Source organism: Gouania willdenowi, chromosome 3, assembly GCF_900634775.1.
Source record: "Gouania willdenowi chromosome 3, fGouWil2.1, whole genome shotgun sequence".
Taxonomy (NCBI): Eukaryota; Metazoa; Chordata; class Actinopteri; order Blenniiformes; family Gobiesocidae; genus Gouania; species Gouania willdenowi.
In genome coordinates this window covers 32,917,341-32,933,881 of record NC_041046.1, presented here as the reverse complement: position 1 = coordinate 32,933,881, position 16,541 = coordinate 32,917,341, and the positions used below count along the sequence as shown (strand labels likewise).

At 35.6% G+C, this 16,541-nt stretch overlaps 1 protein-coding gene across 2 annotated transcripts; it reads right to left on the bottom strand.

Annotated features, from left to right (window-relative positions):
• Nucleotides 1-2,775: 2,775 nt before the first annotated feature.
• Nucleotides 2,776-13,681, bottom strand: LOC114461302 (F-box/LRR-repeat protein 3-like). Of its 2 annotated transcripts, none has more exons than XM_028443299.1 (6): nt 13,394-13,681; nt 8,571-8,772; nt 7,848-8,012; nt 7,033-7,155; nt 5,089-5,260; nt 2,776-3,899 (listed from the first exon to the last, which is right to left on the bottom strand). In XM_028443299.1, exons 2-6 carry the CDS (start codon nt 8,769-8,771, stop codon nt 3,259-3,261), a joined length of 1,302 nt encoding a protein of 433 aa, XP_028299100.1. In that variant the 5' UTR covers nt 8,772; nt 13,394-13,681; the 3' UTR covers nt 2,776-3,258. The 2 variants fall into 2 exon arrangements, with proteins under 2 accessions (XP_028299100.1, XP_028299101.1); XM_028443300.1 differs by having other exon boundaries at nt 13,606-13,673.
• Between the last annotated feature and the right edge of the window lie 2,860 nt (nt 13,682-16,541).

The following is a 16,541-nucleotide window of genomic DNA, read 5'->3' as shown; positions in this document are numbered from 1 at the left end:
TATACACACAAAAATGATGACAAATCAACTATGTAAACCAATTATCTATACATAACACAACAAAATGACCAACGGGTCTCATTGCAACAGATCAAAGTCATTTCCTTTTCCTCCACATGAGGTCTTTCATATATTACCATACACAAACATGAAAGAGTTCTCTTTCATACACAGCATGTCCATCTACAGTGCAGCGCAAGAATCTCAATAAGTACCATTTTCTGTCCTTTATGATTGTAAAATAGCATCTGATTGGTGCAAATGACCTTCACTGCTAATTCTAGTTTGTCTTGATGTCTGTGAAGGTTCTCAGTCATCCAAGTCATGTTGATTCTAGCATCTTAGCTGAGACAACAGGTCTTTGAAGTTTAGCTTGAAGACATTTCACTTCTCATCCAATAGGGGGCTTCACTACCCAGTGATGAGTGGGAATAGCCGATTGCTTCCAAATGACCGCCTGAGAAAGCATTTTCTGGACTGGTTTTATATTGAGTTTGTTTTCTTTGAGATTAATCAATAAGAACAATAACAGCTTGAACATTAGCACCCACAGAGAACAAACCTCCACCAGCAGAGGCTAGAACCAGCCAAACATCTACATTATGCTCCAAAACTTGTTCTGGACGCTGTATCCACAATAACTGCTAGATCATCTCCAAATTCCAAATCCTTCTTCATCTTGACATTGACTATCAGCTCACCAATTTTTGTTTACATCCGTTCAAAACTTTCTGAAATATCTTCGCTCAAATACTTGTTCTGCATACCGTTTCTACAGTACCTTCCGGATCATCTCCAAAGCCAAAGTCTTTCGTCCTTTTGACATTGTCTATCAGATCATTAAATTTAAATCAGTTCAAAACTTTCTGAGATATTGTGCTAACAATCATCCACATCGACAGACTGAAAACGTTACATCCTTGGTGGCGGCATTAATTATCCAGACAAGCCTGATTTTACTCTACAGTTGTAAAACTAGACATCAACCAATGCAGATATCAAAGGAAACTTTATTTAACTGTCCACTCCACTGAAAAAAAAACACTCAAATGTTTGCAATATCTCTACATTTTATTGACTAAAGCAGTGTTTTCCAAAATGAGGAGTTCCCAAACATCAAGGGGGGTGCAAGAACAGCCTTGCTAAACATTAAGCACGAAAAATAGATTTTGGTTTTTTGCACCCAAAAAACTCAATTACTACTATTCTAAAATAAATGATTGCACATTTTCTTATTTTTATGAGTTTTGAAGAATAGTGAAATAAAGGTTCCATAGTTTTCTTTAAAGGGAGGAGCAACAGAAAAAGTTTGCCAACCACTGGACTAACAACACACGTTTACCTGGCTAGACCTGCTATAGTTTAAAAAAAAAAGTGCATCAGAGTCTTTCAATTATACATATATAGCCTATAGATAAAAATATGAACTTTTTCTCTTTGCTTTTTTTTTTTTTTTTTTTTGCTTTTAAATAAATCAGATATTAACTAGAACATGAACCTTAGAAATGATACCATCATACAGTACACACACACACAAATATATCACTTAATGCAAGATATATGTATATATTTCAATGTATATTTACACAGTATGTACACACCATCATGGCCAATATTATGTGACAGAAAGCAGTCTTAGTAAATCAGAGGACGACACTTAAAAAAAAAAGAAAAAAAACAAAAAAAAAATCCTGCATTTTGACACAAAAAGCAGTGATTTTCAAAGACATTAAGAGGCTATCAAAGATTCACAATCATCATCTTTACAACTATTGCCATAAAATAATCATTTCCTTGTAATAGTGTTTTTAATTGTGCCTGAATATGTGCTGATTGTCTCGGAGCAGAAGATGAATCCGTGCAAAAATGTAATAAATTAAAATAGCACATTTTCTAAACGCCACAAATTATGTTTACTACAACTTTTTTTGTGAGTTATGTTTACTTCCCTTCATGAGAAATGGTAATCAGAGACGACAAAGCCAGAATCCGTGGATTCAAACTGAGGAATATAATGCAAACATCTCTGCATTCCTTCAGCTTTATCATGAAATAAAAGAAATTAGGGACTCATACAAATTCAAACAAGAAATAACTTATACTTAATATAATATTATTGATTATCAAAGCGATCACCCCACTAACACACCACAATGTGTGTATGTGATTGTGTCTGATGTTGCGATCTGTTTAATATCTTCGCATATATTTGATTTATCGCCACAAACTTTTTAGATTTCTATCAAAGAAATCTGATCATAATAAAGCAAAATATGTGTCGCATATCTATTCTCACATAACTGATACATCTGTGTTATGTGTGTGTTTGTACATCCTGTGCACATAAAGTAATCACAGCAAAAATGTCACCTTTTATTCTCAAATAGACCAGGAAACCACACAGATACAACCAGGGTTGGAGTCAATTATCATTGAAATCGCGTAATTCAAAATTAATTACAATTATAACTGTAATTTAAAAAATCTGTTGCTGTCATAATCATAATTAAATTGTAATTGAGTTTAGATAGTGCACTTTTTTTAATTGTCATTTCCATGAAAAGTCTTATAATTGACAATGAAAAATTGTCAATTATAATTTAACGCAAAGCTGGGGAACCATGTTACAGTTCTATGTACAATTCTACACGTATGTAGTTAATTATTAAAAAGTGTTTCATATCAAGCTTTCCTACATTTTACCATTTCGAAAAACTATTAAAACCAATATTTTCATTGATTAGGAAGCCAAACAAGGTAACCAACAGATAGGAAATAAATTAGATGATAGATATCATAAGAGATGCTAACAGAAAGCTAACACAAGAGGAAGGTTACCTTTTATTAGGTTATTTATTTCAGGCTCAGTAATTGTGATTAATTTTAATTGAACTTTAGGAATTGAGAACATAATCATAAATAACTGAGGATAAAAAATAATTGCAGTTTAATTGTAACTGAATTGTAATTGAAAATGTAATTGTAACTGAAAAATGTAATTGACCCCAACCCTGGAGAGCAGCAGCCTACAGGTCCATAAAACTCACAAAAAGGCCATGTGTGAGAACAACCACGATTAATCAATGATATTAATATATACATGCACATAAAACTTATATACAGCCATGACATGGTGACGCTGAATAAAATTTGGGTTTTTTAAAGTATAAACTTTCTTCAGGGTGAGAATGAGATGAGATAAACTGAGGATGGATTTCTTTAAGGATTCAGAGGAAAATAGAACCAAGCAAACACCTTCTACCAGGTGGGCATCATGTCTGGAAACCAGACCCGACCCAGATGCTTCGACACCTCCCAGTGAATGTCATCCAGCCCATAGCGGTGATCTGGTACCAGTACCTCCTCCATAATGGATAACTGTGTCAGTCTGTCCCCGCACATCTTAACAAACTCCACAAAGGCACTGCAGGACACCTCGCACTCCCCCAGGCCGATGGCAGACAGCTGCGTGCAGCGCTGAGCGATGCGGATCAGCTCTTCGTCCAGTGGTCTCAGCCCGTTGGCGCACACCACCAGCTCCACCAGCCGCGGACAGGTGAGCCCCACGCGGCCCAGCACGTCTTTACTGACCGATCGACCGAAGTAAAGGTGCGTGATGGGGATTTCGTCACGGAAGAAGGGGCCAAACTCGTCATCGTAGAGAAAGAAGTACATGACCAAATTTAATTTGGGAGAGTGGCGCACCATGGCGTCCCAGCTGCTCTTCTTGATGGAGTGGAACTGCTGGCCAGGGTTTTCGCTGACCACATCGATGCGGAGGTGGTCCAGGTGAACGTGCTTCTCTGAGGAGAGGGCGATGAGGAGTTCATCACTCAGCAAATGGTAGTTTAGAGCCAGTTCTCTCAGACCGTGACACTGATCGGCCACACACAGGATGCCTGCAAACAGAGAGGTACCATAGCATCCACTCATTAATGACCCTGTTTAATCTGTGGGTTTGATTGGCAGCTAAAACACAGCTGCACTACCACCACCTGTGGGAACATTACGAGCAGGGGAGAATGGTAGAAACAAAAATCAATTCAACAAATGAATATTTACCCTTAAGGCCGATTGTGTGCGGTTTACGTACCTGTTCATTCTTTATTTGTTGATCACGGCATGAATCACAGGCAGGTAAAATAAAACTGGAACATTACAGCATTTTTTTGTTGGTTTTCTTTTTACATAAAACTGTCTTTTAAAAATAACATTATTGTCCTAAAAGACATTAATTACGCTGCATAAAATCTTAACATTTATCAAATATAATTTAAAAAAATAAAAGGATTGAAAATACACGTTTTGTCATTCAAAAACCTAGTGCTATAGCGACAACAAAACATGGCATTTAAAGCTTTATCAATTAGCATTTGTAATAAACAATTAAGTCAAAGTTGGTTCTAAAAACATCTAAATTAAATTAGAATGCAATTTATCTACGGTAAATTATTTTTAATAATAATAATACATAAGATTTACAGGTATATAGCGCCTTATTTTAGTGACTCAAAGCTCTTTACATGGCATTATTCTTTCACTATACACTTAGTGGTGGTAAGCTACTATTGTAGACACAGCTGCCCTGGGGTAGACTGACAGAAGCGAGGCTGCCATAGTGAGCCATCGTCCCCTCTGACCACCACCGACACACACACTATTACTACTATTGTGGAAACTAAGAATTTATCAAGTAAATAATATTTCTAACGTATATAACTGTAACAAAACCCGATTAAATCAGCATGTGCACTTTTAGGTATTTTGGAGCATTCATTTGGTGACATTTGCTTTTAAGTAAATACTTGCTGTTGTTGTTCTGTCTTTATAATTGATACCAGTATTTTGCATTGTTGTGTTTTTAAATGTTTTGGGTGAAGAGAACAGTAATTTTTCATTCTCTACATGTCTTGTACATATAGTGGAATAAACAATGAAGCCGACTTTGACTTTGTTCGGTAAAACAGACACAGTTCAAAGACAGCATTGAACTTTACAATTGGAAACTACCATAAATCTAGCTAAAGCATCACTTTTATTAATAATGAATCATTAATAACCTAATTTGCTGTAACAGTTGCTAAATACCTGCAGGTGAGACGTGAGGGCAGCTGCTCATTTTCAGCAGCTTGAGTGTGTCACTGTTGTTGGCCACCAGAACTTTGAGAGACGGGTCGTCCACGGGCGTGTCATCGATCTTTAGGGAGGACAGAGACTTGGAGTTGACGAAAACGACCGTCAGCGCTGAGATGAAGTGAGACTGAGGAACGGAATGAGAGGAGTTCAGAAAATCAGAGACAAAGTCTTCACCTTTTGGTTTCAAGTTTTCATCTTCACTGACGAACATGTTTGGTTGGGAATTTTGGATTTTTCAGAACTGAAATGTAATCCAAGTACGTGTTTTTTAATCAAGTTTTCCCACATTTTACCATTTAAAAAAATCTAAATTGAGGGGTACACTGACCAAAAATATTTAAACCTTTAGTTTCATTGATTAGGAAGCCTAACAAGGTAACCAATAGATAGGGGAAAAAAATTAGATTATAAATATTTGTTTTTAGTGTATTTTACAGCTGATTTAGGAGCAGTTATAAGAGATGCTAACAGAAATTATTTACAATTAATCACTAATTGTGGTTAATTGTAATTGAACTTTGTAATTGAGAACATAATTGTAATTGACTTTCTGAGGATAATAAATTATTGTAATTTAATTATAATTGGAAAAAATGCTGATCACTGTAATCGTAATTGAATTGTATTTGAACATGAGTCATTGGAAACGTAATTGTAACTGAGAAATGTAATTGACCCCAACCCTAGCATACTTTTCTGAACATGATTTGTGTAGTGCAGCTTTACCTTGCTCTATTGTTCTTTATATAACTCTGTCATGGAGATAAGTTAAAGGGGATCAGATGTGTTTTTTAAAGTGTGAACACAGCTAATGTAATTCTATTACACATTCACTACATTTTACCACATTAATCTTTTTCATCACCTCAGCTAACTGAGAGACAATCCCTGTCCAAATGCTGCAGAAGCCAAAGATAAAAAGCAAACACAGCCCAGGGGCTGCAGTTATCACAACGCTGCAGAGCACCTTTGCATTAAGATGCATTCAATGTGCAACCGCACCACTTTACAAAAGATTTGTCTCTGAGATTAACTGTCAGAAAACAAAGGCTGAGTGCAATATCTTGAGCTGACACCTCCTGAGTAATGGACTCTTCCATAAGCACTTGGTATTAATCAAAGTAGTCGCATCTCACACATTAATCAAAGATCACGGCATTAAGTCAAATTTCTGCCGCGCAAGACACTTACGAAGGCTAATGTTTGAGTGCTGCAGCTAAACTTTAAGCTCCATTAACTGTAGTGTAAATTAAATATAGTAACTATGAATAAAATTAATAAAGTCTTGTTTGAAATTGGCAAAACAAATGCATTTTAAAGAGTGAAAACCAATTTGTCTTGTTAAAAGTCGCCATGTGACATAAATCAGGGTTCCTACAGCTTTAGTCAAATTAAATTCAAGACTTTTTATTGCCATTTGAAATTAAATTTAAGACCAACTTCACAGTAGTATTTTTTTTCTAGTGTCTAGTGCAGACGTGCAACAGGCAACCCCCAAAGTAAACACACAAAAATGACAGTAAAATACACACAAAAAAACAGACCAAAATAATCAAAACTCCAAAAACACAAGAAGACTACAAAATACAAAAAATAAAAACCATTAAGAAAAATATTTGTTGGACAGGCAATGTTTGTTAAATTTACATTTTCCCATGTTGCTTATACATTTAAAAAAATTAAATAAAATGTTACTATAAATTTCATTTCAAATGTGAGACTAATTACAATCATACATGTTATGTGTTAAAATCTAAGACTTTTGAAACATTGATTGAAGACACTTTAATGACAATTAAAGCCTTATTTTTAGATTCAGGAATTTAATGCCTTTGAAGACTTTTTAAGGATCCGCGGGAACCCTGATAAATGCTTATGTGAGAGAACGTGTGAGACCTTGGGCAGCTCCATGAAGCTTGGCCTGGCTGTGGAGATGAGCCCCAACGTTTTCAGAGAACAGTTGACGAGCTGAGAGAGGATGTCGCATGCAGCCTCCGCCGACTCCATGCTGCTGTCCACCTGCACACGCCACACAGAACACAACACCAGCTTCAGCTTCAGACCAGACCAAGTAAAAGTTTCCACAAAGGCATCTGTATAATATATATAATTTATTTTATGTATTTATTTTGAACGAACAAAAGAATGGATGAAAACCGAATAAACAAATATCAAGAAATCGCTACGAAATTAGAAAAAAAAAAAGAGGTTCATTTCAATATAATACATTTGATTCGTTCGACAAAGGATAGAAATCTATGCTTATCAAGTCCTACCACTGTTCTTCACCACTAACACTGCAAAATCCAATGAAATAAACAAAATGGACAATACAAATAAATACAACAATTTAAAAAAAATAAAATAAAATAACACCAATGAATTAAATTCAAAATTTAAAAAAAATCCCAGGCTCTAAGTATAGCTACATTTATGAACTCTAAAACTGAGCATATAACTGGCATTCAATGCTCTTTTGGCTCCATGCATTACATTTAATCTGATTGGTCGTTGCTATGATGTGATGCATTTGATTGTTGACATCTTAAAACAAAAAATAATCATTTACTGAGTAACGGTTGGGTGTAGAAATCTAACAAATTACTTATTTTAAAACATACTTAAGTACAAGTAAAATGACAAGTACCCATAAAAGTGACTAAATTACTAGTAATCCGTCACTTTCACCTCTGCTCACCACCCCATCGTACCTTGAAGCTGACGTACTGGAGGTGGTTGGAGTGGCGTTTGATGATCTGTTTGATCAGGTCTGGGTGTGTGGCCTTCAGGTACGAGCTGGCTGGCTGGTTCAACTCAAACTCAAAACATCGCCACAGCTCCGGCATGTGAAAAGCCTCGTTCCAGCCACGGCACACCTACCACAACAAACGGCAGGTCAACTACAGACAACTAAGGGGTTACACCAACTACACAACTTTACTTTTTTTTCTTTTAACCAAAACTATTCACACGCACACACACAGAGTGGAAATTAACAGCAAAAGTAAAAAGTAAGACAAAAAGTGACAATTCCATACTGAAATAATCAAGTTGTAAAGCAATGTGAACAACAACAAGCAAATGAGCTAAAATTATAAAATAACAACCAATTATCTACAACCTGAAATTAAAAAACAAGCATTTTTCTGTTTGGTGAATAGTATTTTGAGAATATTTATTGAACATTTGGCATATGCAAAAATGGATATAATATGATTTTTGGCTGGAAAGCAGCAGCGTGACTTTCATTTTTAAAGCTTGAAAATGTGTTATAAAGGGAGCGATAAATAGCACAAATCACATACAGCAAACCTCTATTTCAAATAGATTTCTGAGCTCCCACACAATTGTGAAAATGACATGTTTGCTCTGAAGTGCTTTGTAATTACAGATTGTGTTATAAACAAAGGATGAGCAAAAGCAGTTTTGTGCACCTGAGAGGCGTACGCTCTGTCCAGAAGAGGCAGGTACTGGAAGATGTGCAGCAGGATCTCTGGTGGCAGACACTCCCACTGGTCTCCCTCCTTACGGTCTTTCTCCCTCCTCTGTTTGCAAGATCGTTTAAGAGTCTTCTGAGCCCCACTGCTGCTACCACCTCCGTCCTCCTGCTCAATCCCCTGGAGCCCTCGTTTCATCCTGAGAAGAAAAGAAGTAGGTTTTTATGAAATCCCAGTGGCTAGACATCTTAATCCAGACACTGAATCACCTGCCATGTCTGCCAGGGCAAATGTTATTCTCATTTGCCCTTTAAGTTAACTCAGAGTTACTCAACTATCAGACAGTACCGGTAGTTAGGCCTGGGCAATATATCAAAATTCAAGATATATCAAGTCTTCTATTTTGGCAAAATAGAAAATTACAATACTATCTATGTTGATTAGGAGTGTGACGATATCTTGATACGGCAATATATCGCGATATTTTTTTCGCACGATTGATTATCGATATGCTCGCGCTAAGTATCAATTTTTTTTTTCTCAAAACCTTTTCTGCTTTTTCACTAAAATGTTTGTTGAAGGAACCAATATATTGTTTACTGGAATAATGCACTATAATGGTGTCACTGGTAAGAAAGACCCTATTCTTTGTTTACAGAAAGCACTATTGGAGATACGTATTCATTTACATTGATATGTTGACACTTATTTACATAAATGTTGCACTAAAATAGTGTCACTGTTGATAGGACACTTTTTCAATTTATTGTCTTTCAGAGATATAAAACAAAAATGTATTTTTTCACCTAATCTTTTTTTCTTCTTATGTCATAGATTATCATAGATTGATTTCTGACAAATATATCGATAATCGCTGTATTGTCATATTGTGAGATAATCATTATTGTGAGCTTTGTATCATGCATCGTATCATGAGATACCCAGAGGTTTCCATCCCTAATATTGATATATTTTTATTTTTTAGCTTATTTGGTATTAAAATACTCATTTTTGCCACTTAGCAAACAACTGTGCTTTTCATTCTGTACTGAGAACTTCCCCAAAACAAGCCGTCACACTACAGAACTCACTCACACATGCTGTCCTTTATAGGAGAAAAAGCCAAAAGTTGAACACATTGTGCAGCTATTTGTTAATAAATGTGCCTGTGTGGCATTTTTCATCAGAAAATGTAACCCAGAATTATCTTTCTGGTAAGATTTTATTGAATTTTTTAAAAATATTAAGATTCATCATATCATATACAGTATCAGCATATTGGGAAAAAATAATTGAGATATCAATTCTGGTCTATATCACCCAGCCCTACCTGTAATTAGTTATAACTGAGATCTGCATCAGCCATGTTGGACTGATTTCTCTTCATTTAGCCTGAAATACACCATAGGTTTTGGGGTCAATGGTGCATTGGACAGCTACCTTTTTCACTAGATATATGTGTATTACTTTAATGGAAAAATATGTCTGGTGAGTGACTACTAAATGTTAATATATCATCATCAGCTAAGTTAGGAGCATGTAAAACTGACCTCTTCTATGCAACTCTCAGCCAGCGTTCACAATTCTTTAGATTTACAAAGAAAAATAACTTGTTTGAATGAAATGCACTCGCGTAAACACAAATGTTGCAATATAAACAGTAAGGACACTATAACTGACAAAAAACAAGACACTATGAAGACAGTAACTACTGACCTACCTTGACCATTACAATTAACACACACATTATTTTATTTTTTAATTATATTAATACTGTGTTAGCACTTGCAAAAAGAAGCACATTAAATATTTTTTTGGGAGCCGAATTTAAATCAATTTTTTAATTTAAAAAACACAATTTTTAAAAAATTTTTTTTACTTTTTTTATATTCAATCAATATTTTTGTGTATTTGTGCAATATTTCAGTAGTTACAATGCTTTCAATGTGTTGCAATGGTTATTTGATACACTTGATTTTATGATGGCAGTGTGTAATGCACATTTTATTTTCATATGATCTGTTCAGATTAGTGTTTAAACTGACACAATAGGGTAAAAAAAAAATTCTTATTTTTGTGCATTGTAAGTAACTTAGGGTGATTTATCCTTAATGTTCTCACTTACAGTTGTTACAATGCCATCATTATGTTGTCATGGTTACTTTGAGACTTCTACACAGTAGTGTCAGTGAAAAGAAACTTGTTGAACTTTATTTTATGATGGCGGTGTGTAACACTGCATTTTCTCTTTTTCAGTGAAAATGTGCAAAAACACTAATAATAAATAAAAAAATAGGATGTTTTGAAGCAAATAGTTTTGCCTCAACAAAACTGGATCATGGACTAATTTAGGAAAGTACTCCAGTCTGCCTAAAGCCAACTCTTTTTGAATAAAAAGACTAGGAAACCCACAAGCATACATTATGTATTGAATCCTGGAAAAACCTACGGCAGTGGAACACATAATGGCTAAAAGGCAAATGCTCAAAAGCAGTGTAGTGCTTACTAACAGCGACTACACTGTTGGAAACCCTTCAGGCCCGTCACGTCTGTGATTCCACTGGCTTGCAGCTTCCTTTAAGAAGACGACTTGATTACCGTTTCAACAAATCATCTTTAGGGTAAAACTAAGCTGTCCTAATAGTCTAAAAGCACTTATATTCGTTAGTAGTTGGTGAATAATTCACTACCTGGAAAATAATGCCCCTGTAATAAAATTGGTGATTGATATTTTGGTGGCAAAAAATTATATTTTATTAAATTATTCATTTTTGATGACAGTGGCTTCTTATAAAAAGATAATGCACCCTACTAAAATCCACAATGATTAAGCAATAGACTTGGAAAATAGGAACCCATCCAATTTAAGGCTGGGTGATATATCGCATGAATATCGATATATTTATTTAAGAGAAATAGCATAGGACTATATCTTATAATGCGTTCACACCGGATGCGTCACGAAATGTCCGTACGACCAGATTACATACAAAGTCAATGGATAGATGCGTCCCAGATGCGAAATCTTTCCTGTGCAGTGGTGCGGTCCGATCCGCACGTCAAGTGCGTTGGCCATGCGAGCGCGCTCCCAATTATACGCATATCCACACATTCGCAAGAGTTGAAAATATTGAACTCATGCGGCTGTTTCACATGACAAAAGCCAATCAGAGTCTTTGTTGACGATGACGTCAAGACGTCAACAAGAACACCGGTCTGTTCACCCATTCAACCATGGAGTAGAAGCTGTGTGTGACCGTTTCGTACGGCAGATGCATCCGGTGCCGCAGAAGACGCATTCGGTGTGAACACAACATAAGTAGGTCCAGAGTAGCCGCATCTAGCTGACTATAACTGTTTGATTTGCCTAAATCTAAGATTGCCTGGCGGTCGTAAACTATTTTAGAGTAACTACGCTGCAGGTTCACTGTGAAATTATTAGCACTGACTGAGATATCTGCCGATATATATTTGATGCTAATGCGAGCCTCTGCAGCCGACCTCCAAACTTCAATAAGATTTAAAGTCGTCCGCTGTGTAGGGCTTGGTGAAATCCAGGTAGTTGACGATATCAGGAGAATAAATAATAGACGGAAGAGTTTCCAGGTCATCATTGATCCAAGACGAAGGAGCCGACTCGTATGGATCTGCACCATCAACAAAGCGCAACTTTTCCAAATATCGTGCCCTTTCCTGCAAACCAAGTCCTTCCTTGTATGACTTTGCATCTATAATGTATTTTGAGGAGCTTTTCTGAGATTTATCCATTGCAGTGTTTACCTCCAACTGCCTCCAACATGGCCGGGCATCCAGGATACTGCCCAGAATGTGACGTCGGTGAAAACCCTTTATATATAATGTGACTTAATAATATTAGATTGGTGGGGATGGCGTCTGTGTATCGGTAAATATCAGAAATTGCAAATATAGTGTTGGACAATATTTGCATATTAGCAATAAAATATATATAATATCAAACATTTATAGCTTGTAGGGCTGCACAATTAATCAAAATTTAATCGTGATCACAATTTTGGTTGCCCTGATTAAATTAACCTGATCGTCTGCAATATTTGCGTAATAGTGTATTTATTCTTTAAATTCCTGGGGTAATTTTTTTTTTTTTTAATTATTATAATTCCATTTTAAAGCTTAATTTTGCACTGTAAACTGTAGTGCAATGAGAACACAGTTATTCCCTAATATGATAAATAATTGTGATTATAATCATGATTACACTCTTGATTGAAAAAGAAATTGCAATTGTCATTTTTGGCCAAAATCGTGCAGCCCTACTAGCATGTATGATCTGTGCTGATATCGGATCAAATCGATATCCGTATCAGCCTATCATATCGAAAGTTTAAAAAGTAGTATTGAGGCACCGTTGGCATTCTCTACATTTATTCAAATAACGAAATATTATTATATAGTGTTTATATATATTGTATTACCTCTGTCTCTTAAATAAAGGTTTGGTCTGTGAGGTAACAAATCAAAACACACTACATGACACACCTCCCTGTTTACACGCAGCCTTATAATAAAATAACACTATCCCTGAATATGACACATTAAAATATTAAAGTGTTCTAAAGACCGCTAAAAAGCTCTCTAAAGACATATTTTAGCTGTGGAAGAGCTTTGTTTATTATTACATTTCCATGATGAACTCGATAACGGTTAGCTTAGCACCACTTAGCCTGGAATTAAGCTAACTTCCTAAGTTGTGACCACTACACATGGAATACACGTTAAATGACCAACTATTGAGATACTTATTGTTGTTTTCTTGGTGCATGTTATTATATTCACCTCACCTGGTTTTCACTGCTTTAATTAATTGTGGAGATCCGTCCAACCTCAACCGGGACCGACCGAAGCAAAGTGCGTTGTAGCTGGATAACAGATCCCACTCATTGGACCATTAAACCACAATGTGGTCCAGAAGCTTCAGCGGACACCGACACGGAGCTCACCGACAGCAGGGGCGTTTTTTTTTACCGTGTTCCTGCTCTACCCAGGGACTGACCTACTTTCAGCTCACACTGCTGCTGCTGCTGCTGCTGCTTAGCACGGCAGATAAAGATGGCGTCTGTGTTGTTGTCAGTGTGGGCTGCAGTGACGAAGCATGGCCAACAGGGGGTGCTATATACACACATCCACAATGGTAGAGAAATGCCTTAAAACACAGCTGTAACGAAATAGTTCATTAAATTAATTTACTAAAACCATGATAAAGCTGTTATTAAGTCAGTGATACTCAACATGTGGCTCTTTATGTCTTAATTTTAATAGTCATTCCCCCAGAAAACCTTAAAAGGGGAGGGACTTTTAAACCTCTTTTTACCTTTTTCTTTGGCCATTTTGCAATTTCCAAAAAAATTGGCACATTTTTGTTCGTTTTTTTTTTTTTTTTTCAAATTTTAGCTCATTTTGCCAATAAATATCCCTTCTTCCTAATTTTTGTCCATTTTTGCAAGTTTTTTCCAACACATTTATCCCATTTTTGTTAATTCTTTAACCATTTTTTGACACTTTTCATCCAAATAAACTAAATAAATAATACTTGTTTTTTTTTTTTTTTCCCTACATTTTGCCTCTTTTTGTTCCATATCTTTGCCCTTTTTACTTTTGTTTATCACATTTTGCTCATTTAAGCTACCTTTTGCCATTACATACCACCTGGTTCCTCTTTTCTGTCATTTTTTTGCCACGACTGACTGCTTTTGCCCCATTTTAGTCACTTTTCACTCTTTTCTTGCCACATTTTTGCCATTTTTGAACCATTTTTTGCCACCTGTTACTCATTTTTTTTTTTTTTGTCCCTTTACTTTCACTTTACCCATGGCTGTCAACTCCTTGTTTGCCTAAATACAGAGATTTATGTTTTAAAAAAGGTTATATATGTGTGTTTTCAACAGCTATTTTTTAAAAACGTCTGCAATCCTCCAGTACTATTGGAACAATAAGATGCTGATTCATCCCTGACTCTTGAAATATACCTCTGCACGTTGTCGTTTGATTTCCTATCAAACAGTTGAAGATCAGACGTGTTAATGGAGTAACAAAAATAAAAAAAATCAGGATTTGACAAGTCCCTCTTCTAATCTGTCATTGTTCTCTTGAGGATTGCAGAAGTCTTTGCATTCGTTGACACCGCTCACTTTGTATAACGATGTTTAGTCCCTGAAGGATCATACCCTCTGCTTCTATCTTTATCTCTGAGTGCTTTTTCCTTCATCGTCTGACAGATATTTTGTCGTAATATATATCAGCTCTAAACAACCATCTGAGGATAATAAACTGTGTGGAATAATGGTACATAATAACAAATACTCAAAGCATTGAAATCATTTGAATTGTTAAAGGAAGCACACAGAGAAGAGAAACAGCTCTTTCACACATGTTCCCAATGCTTATATCACACGATGGCAGACATTTTTAATCTCAAATTGTTCAAATAACTTTTTTTTCTTAGAATTATTCCACAAAATTTCCCCAAATTACATAAAATTTGGCCACAAAATTGAAAAAAATATATATTTTAATAGTGAAAATCCTTCAGGGATGTGTCAATTATTTTTTATAATTTATTTATACCTGGAAATTGAATCTAGAGCACAATAATGTTCAAATTACTCATTTTCCTGGCTTTTAAATCTCGGCCCGCTTAAGTCAAACTGCTCTGTATTTGGCCCCTGAACTAGAATTAGTTTGACACCCCTGTACTAGTAAATTAAAAAGTGTCACTGATAAGTATTATATGCTAATAATGGGCGGGAGAAGCAAATTCATGCTTGTCTTTGGTTTTCAAAAATAATCATATCAGGGCGCTGGATTTGGTTATAATCCTTCCAACTTCATAGTAGTACTAATATACAAAACCTTTGTGTTACTAGTAAAGGTTTTTAGTGCACTGGTGTGTGAGTAGACTAGACTATTAAAGCACAACTGTCTATAGTAGAAGTAGTAAAGCTTTGCGTTTGTACTACTAAAACATTGTAAGAGAGGGTTAATTAAATCCAGCATATTTTTGAAAGCCAATAGGAAGCCTGACTTTGCTTTTCCTGGCCCCCTTATTAGCATATAAGGCTTATGAGTGACAAATTTGGCTTTATTTATTTATTTATTTATTTATGAGTTTATTTAGGAGGAACAGAACAGAATGCATTGTTACATTCAAAAATAATAGCAACCAATGCCATGTCCATGAACCATCTAGCCAAAGGCTCATTTACAGACCCGGCCCCCAACATGAAACAGACAAAGGCAAACAGTGATACGTAGTTATAATTACAACATGCTAATATATAAATAATTTACAAACTTTTAAAATGAATTTAGTGTTCACAGGCTTCACTTTGCAGTTGAACAAGTTCAGATCTGTAAGAGTTTTCAGTTCAGCAGTTAGATTGTTCAAGATCTGTGGACCCTTTACTGTGAAGGCGCTTTCACCAAAAGTGGTCTTACATTTGGCTAATCTACAGTCACATGTAAAATGTACTCATGCACTAGAAAACCAAAATTGAGCACTAGTAGAGCTATGACGTTGACATCACTGTTATCAAATTAATGCTTGGTATAGATTTATTTTTCAATGCATATCTTTACTACATCTGTTTTCATGATTGATAAATTAGCTGAGTCCACTTTGGCTGTGCAAGAAGCAGATAGATGATGATAACTTATACCATTCGCATGCAAAAAGTTTATCCACAAACTATATAATTGACAACTGGGAAAACTTGGTGATTCACCCACATTTATTGTTTTGTTTACCTTCAATGGTTTGGAGATGATGCTGCAAACCCCAGCCTTGTTGATGATTTAATCAGTTATTTTATTTTTATTAGTGAGAATGCTACACATGTTACATCCCCACTATTGTTTTCTGTTTTTTAACATTTCTAAACGCTAACTTGTCCTGTCATAAAAGTCCAATTTTAACAGTCATGGTATGAAAAC

Bases quoted from the DNA above. Each gene is read 5' to 3' on its own strand.
- LOC114461302 (XM_028443299.1), bottom strand. From the start codon at position 8,771: ATGAAACGAGGGCTCCAGGGGATTGAGCAGGAGGACGGAGGTGGTAGC. The intron at 8,013-8,570 runs GTGCACAAAACT...TTGTTGTGGTAG, and splicing joins ACAGAGCGTACGCCTCTCAG to GTGTGCCGTGGCTGGAACGA. The intron at 7,156-7,847 runs GTACGATGGGGT...TGGCGTGTGCAG, and splicing joins TCCAGTACGTCAGCTTCAAG to GTGGACAGCAGCATGGAGTC.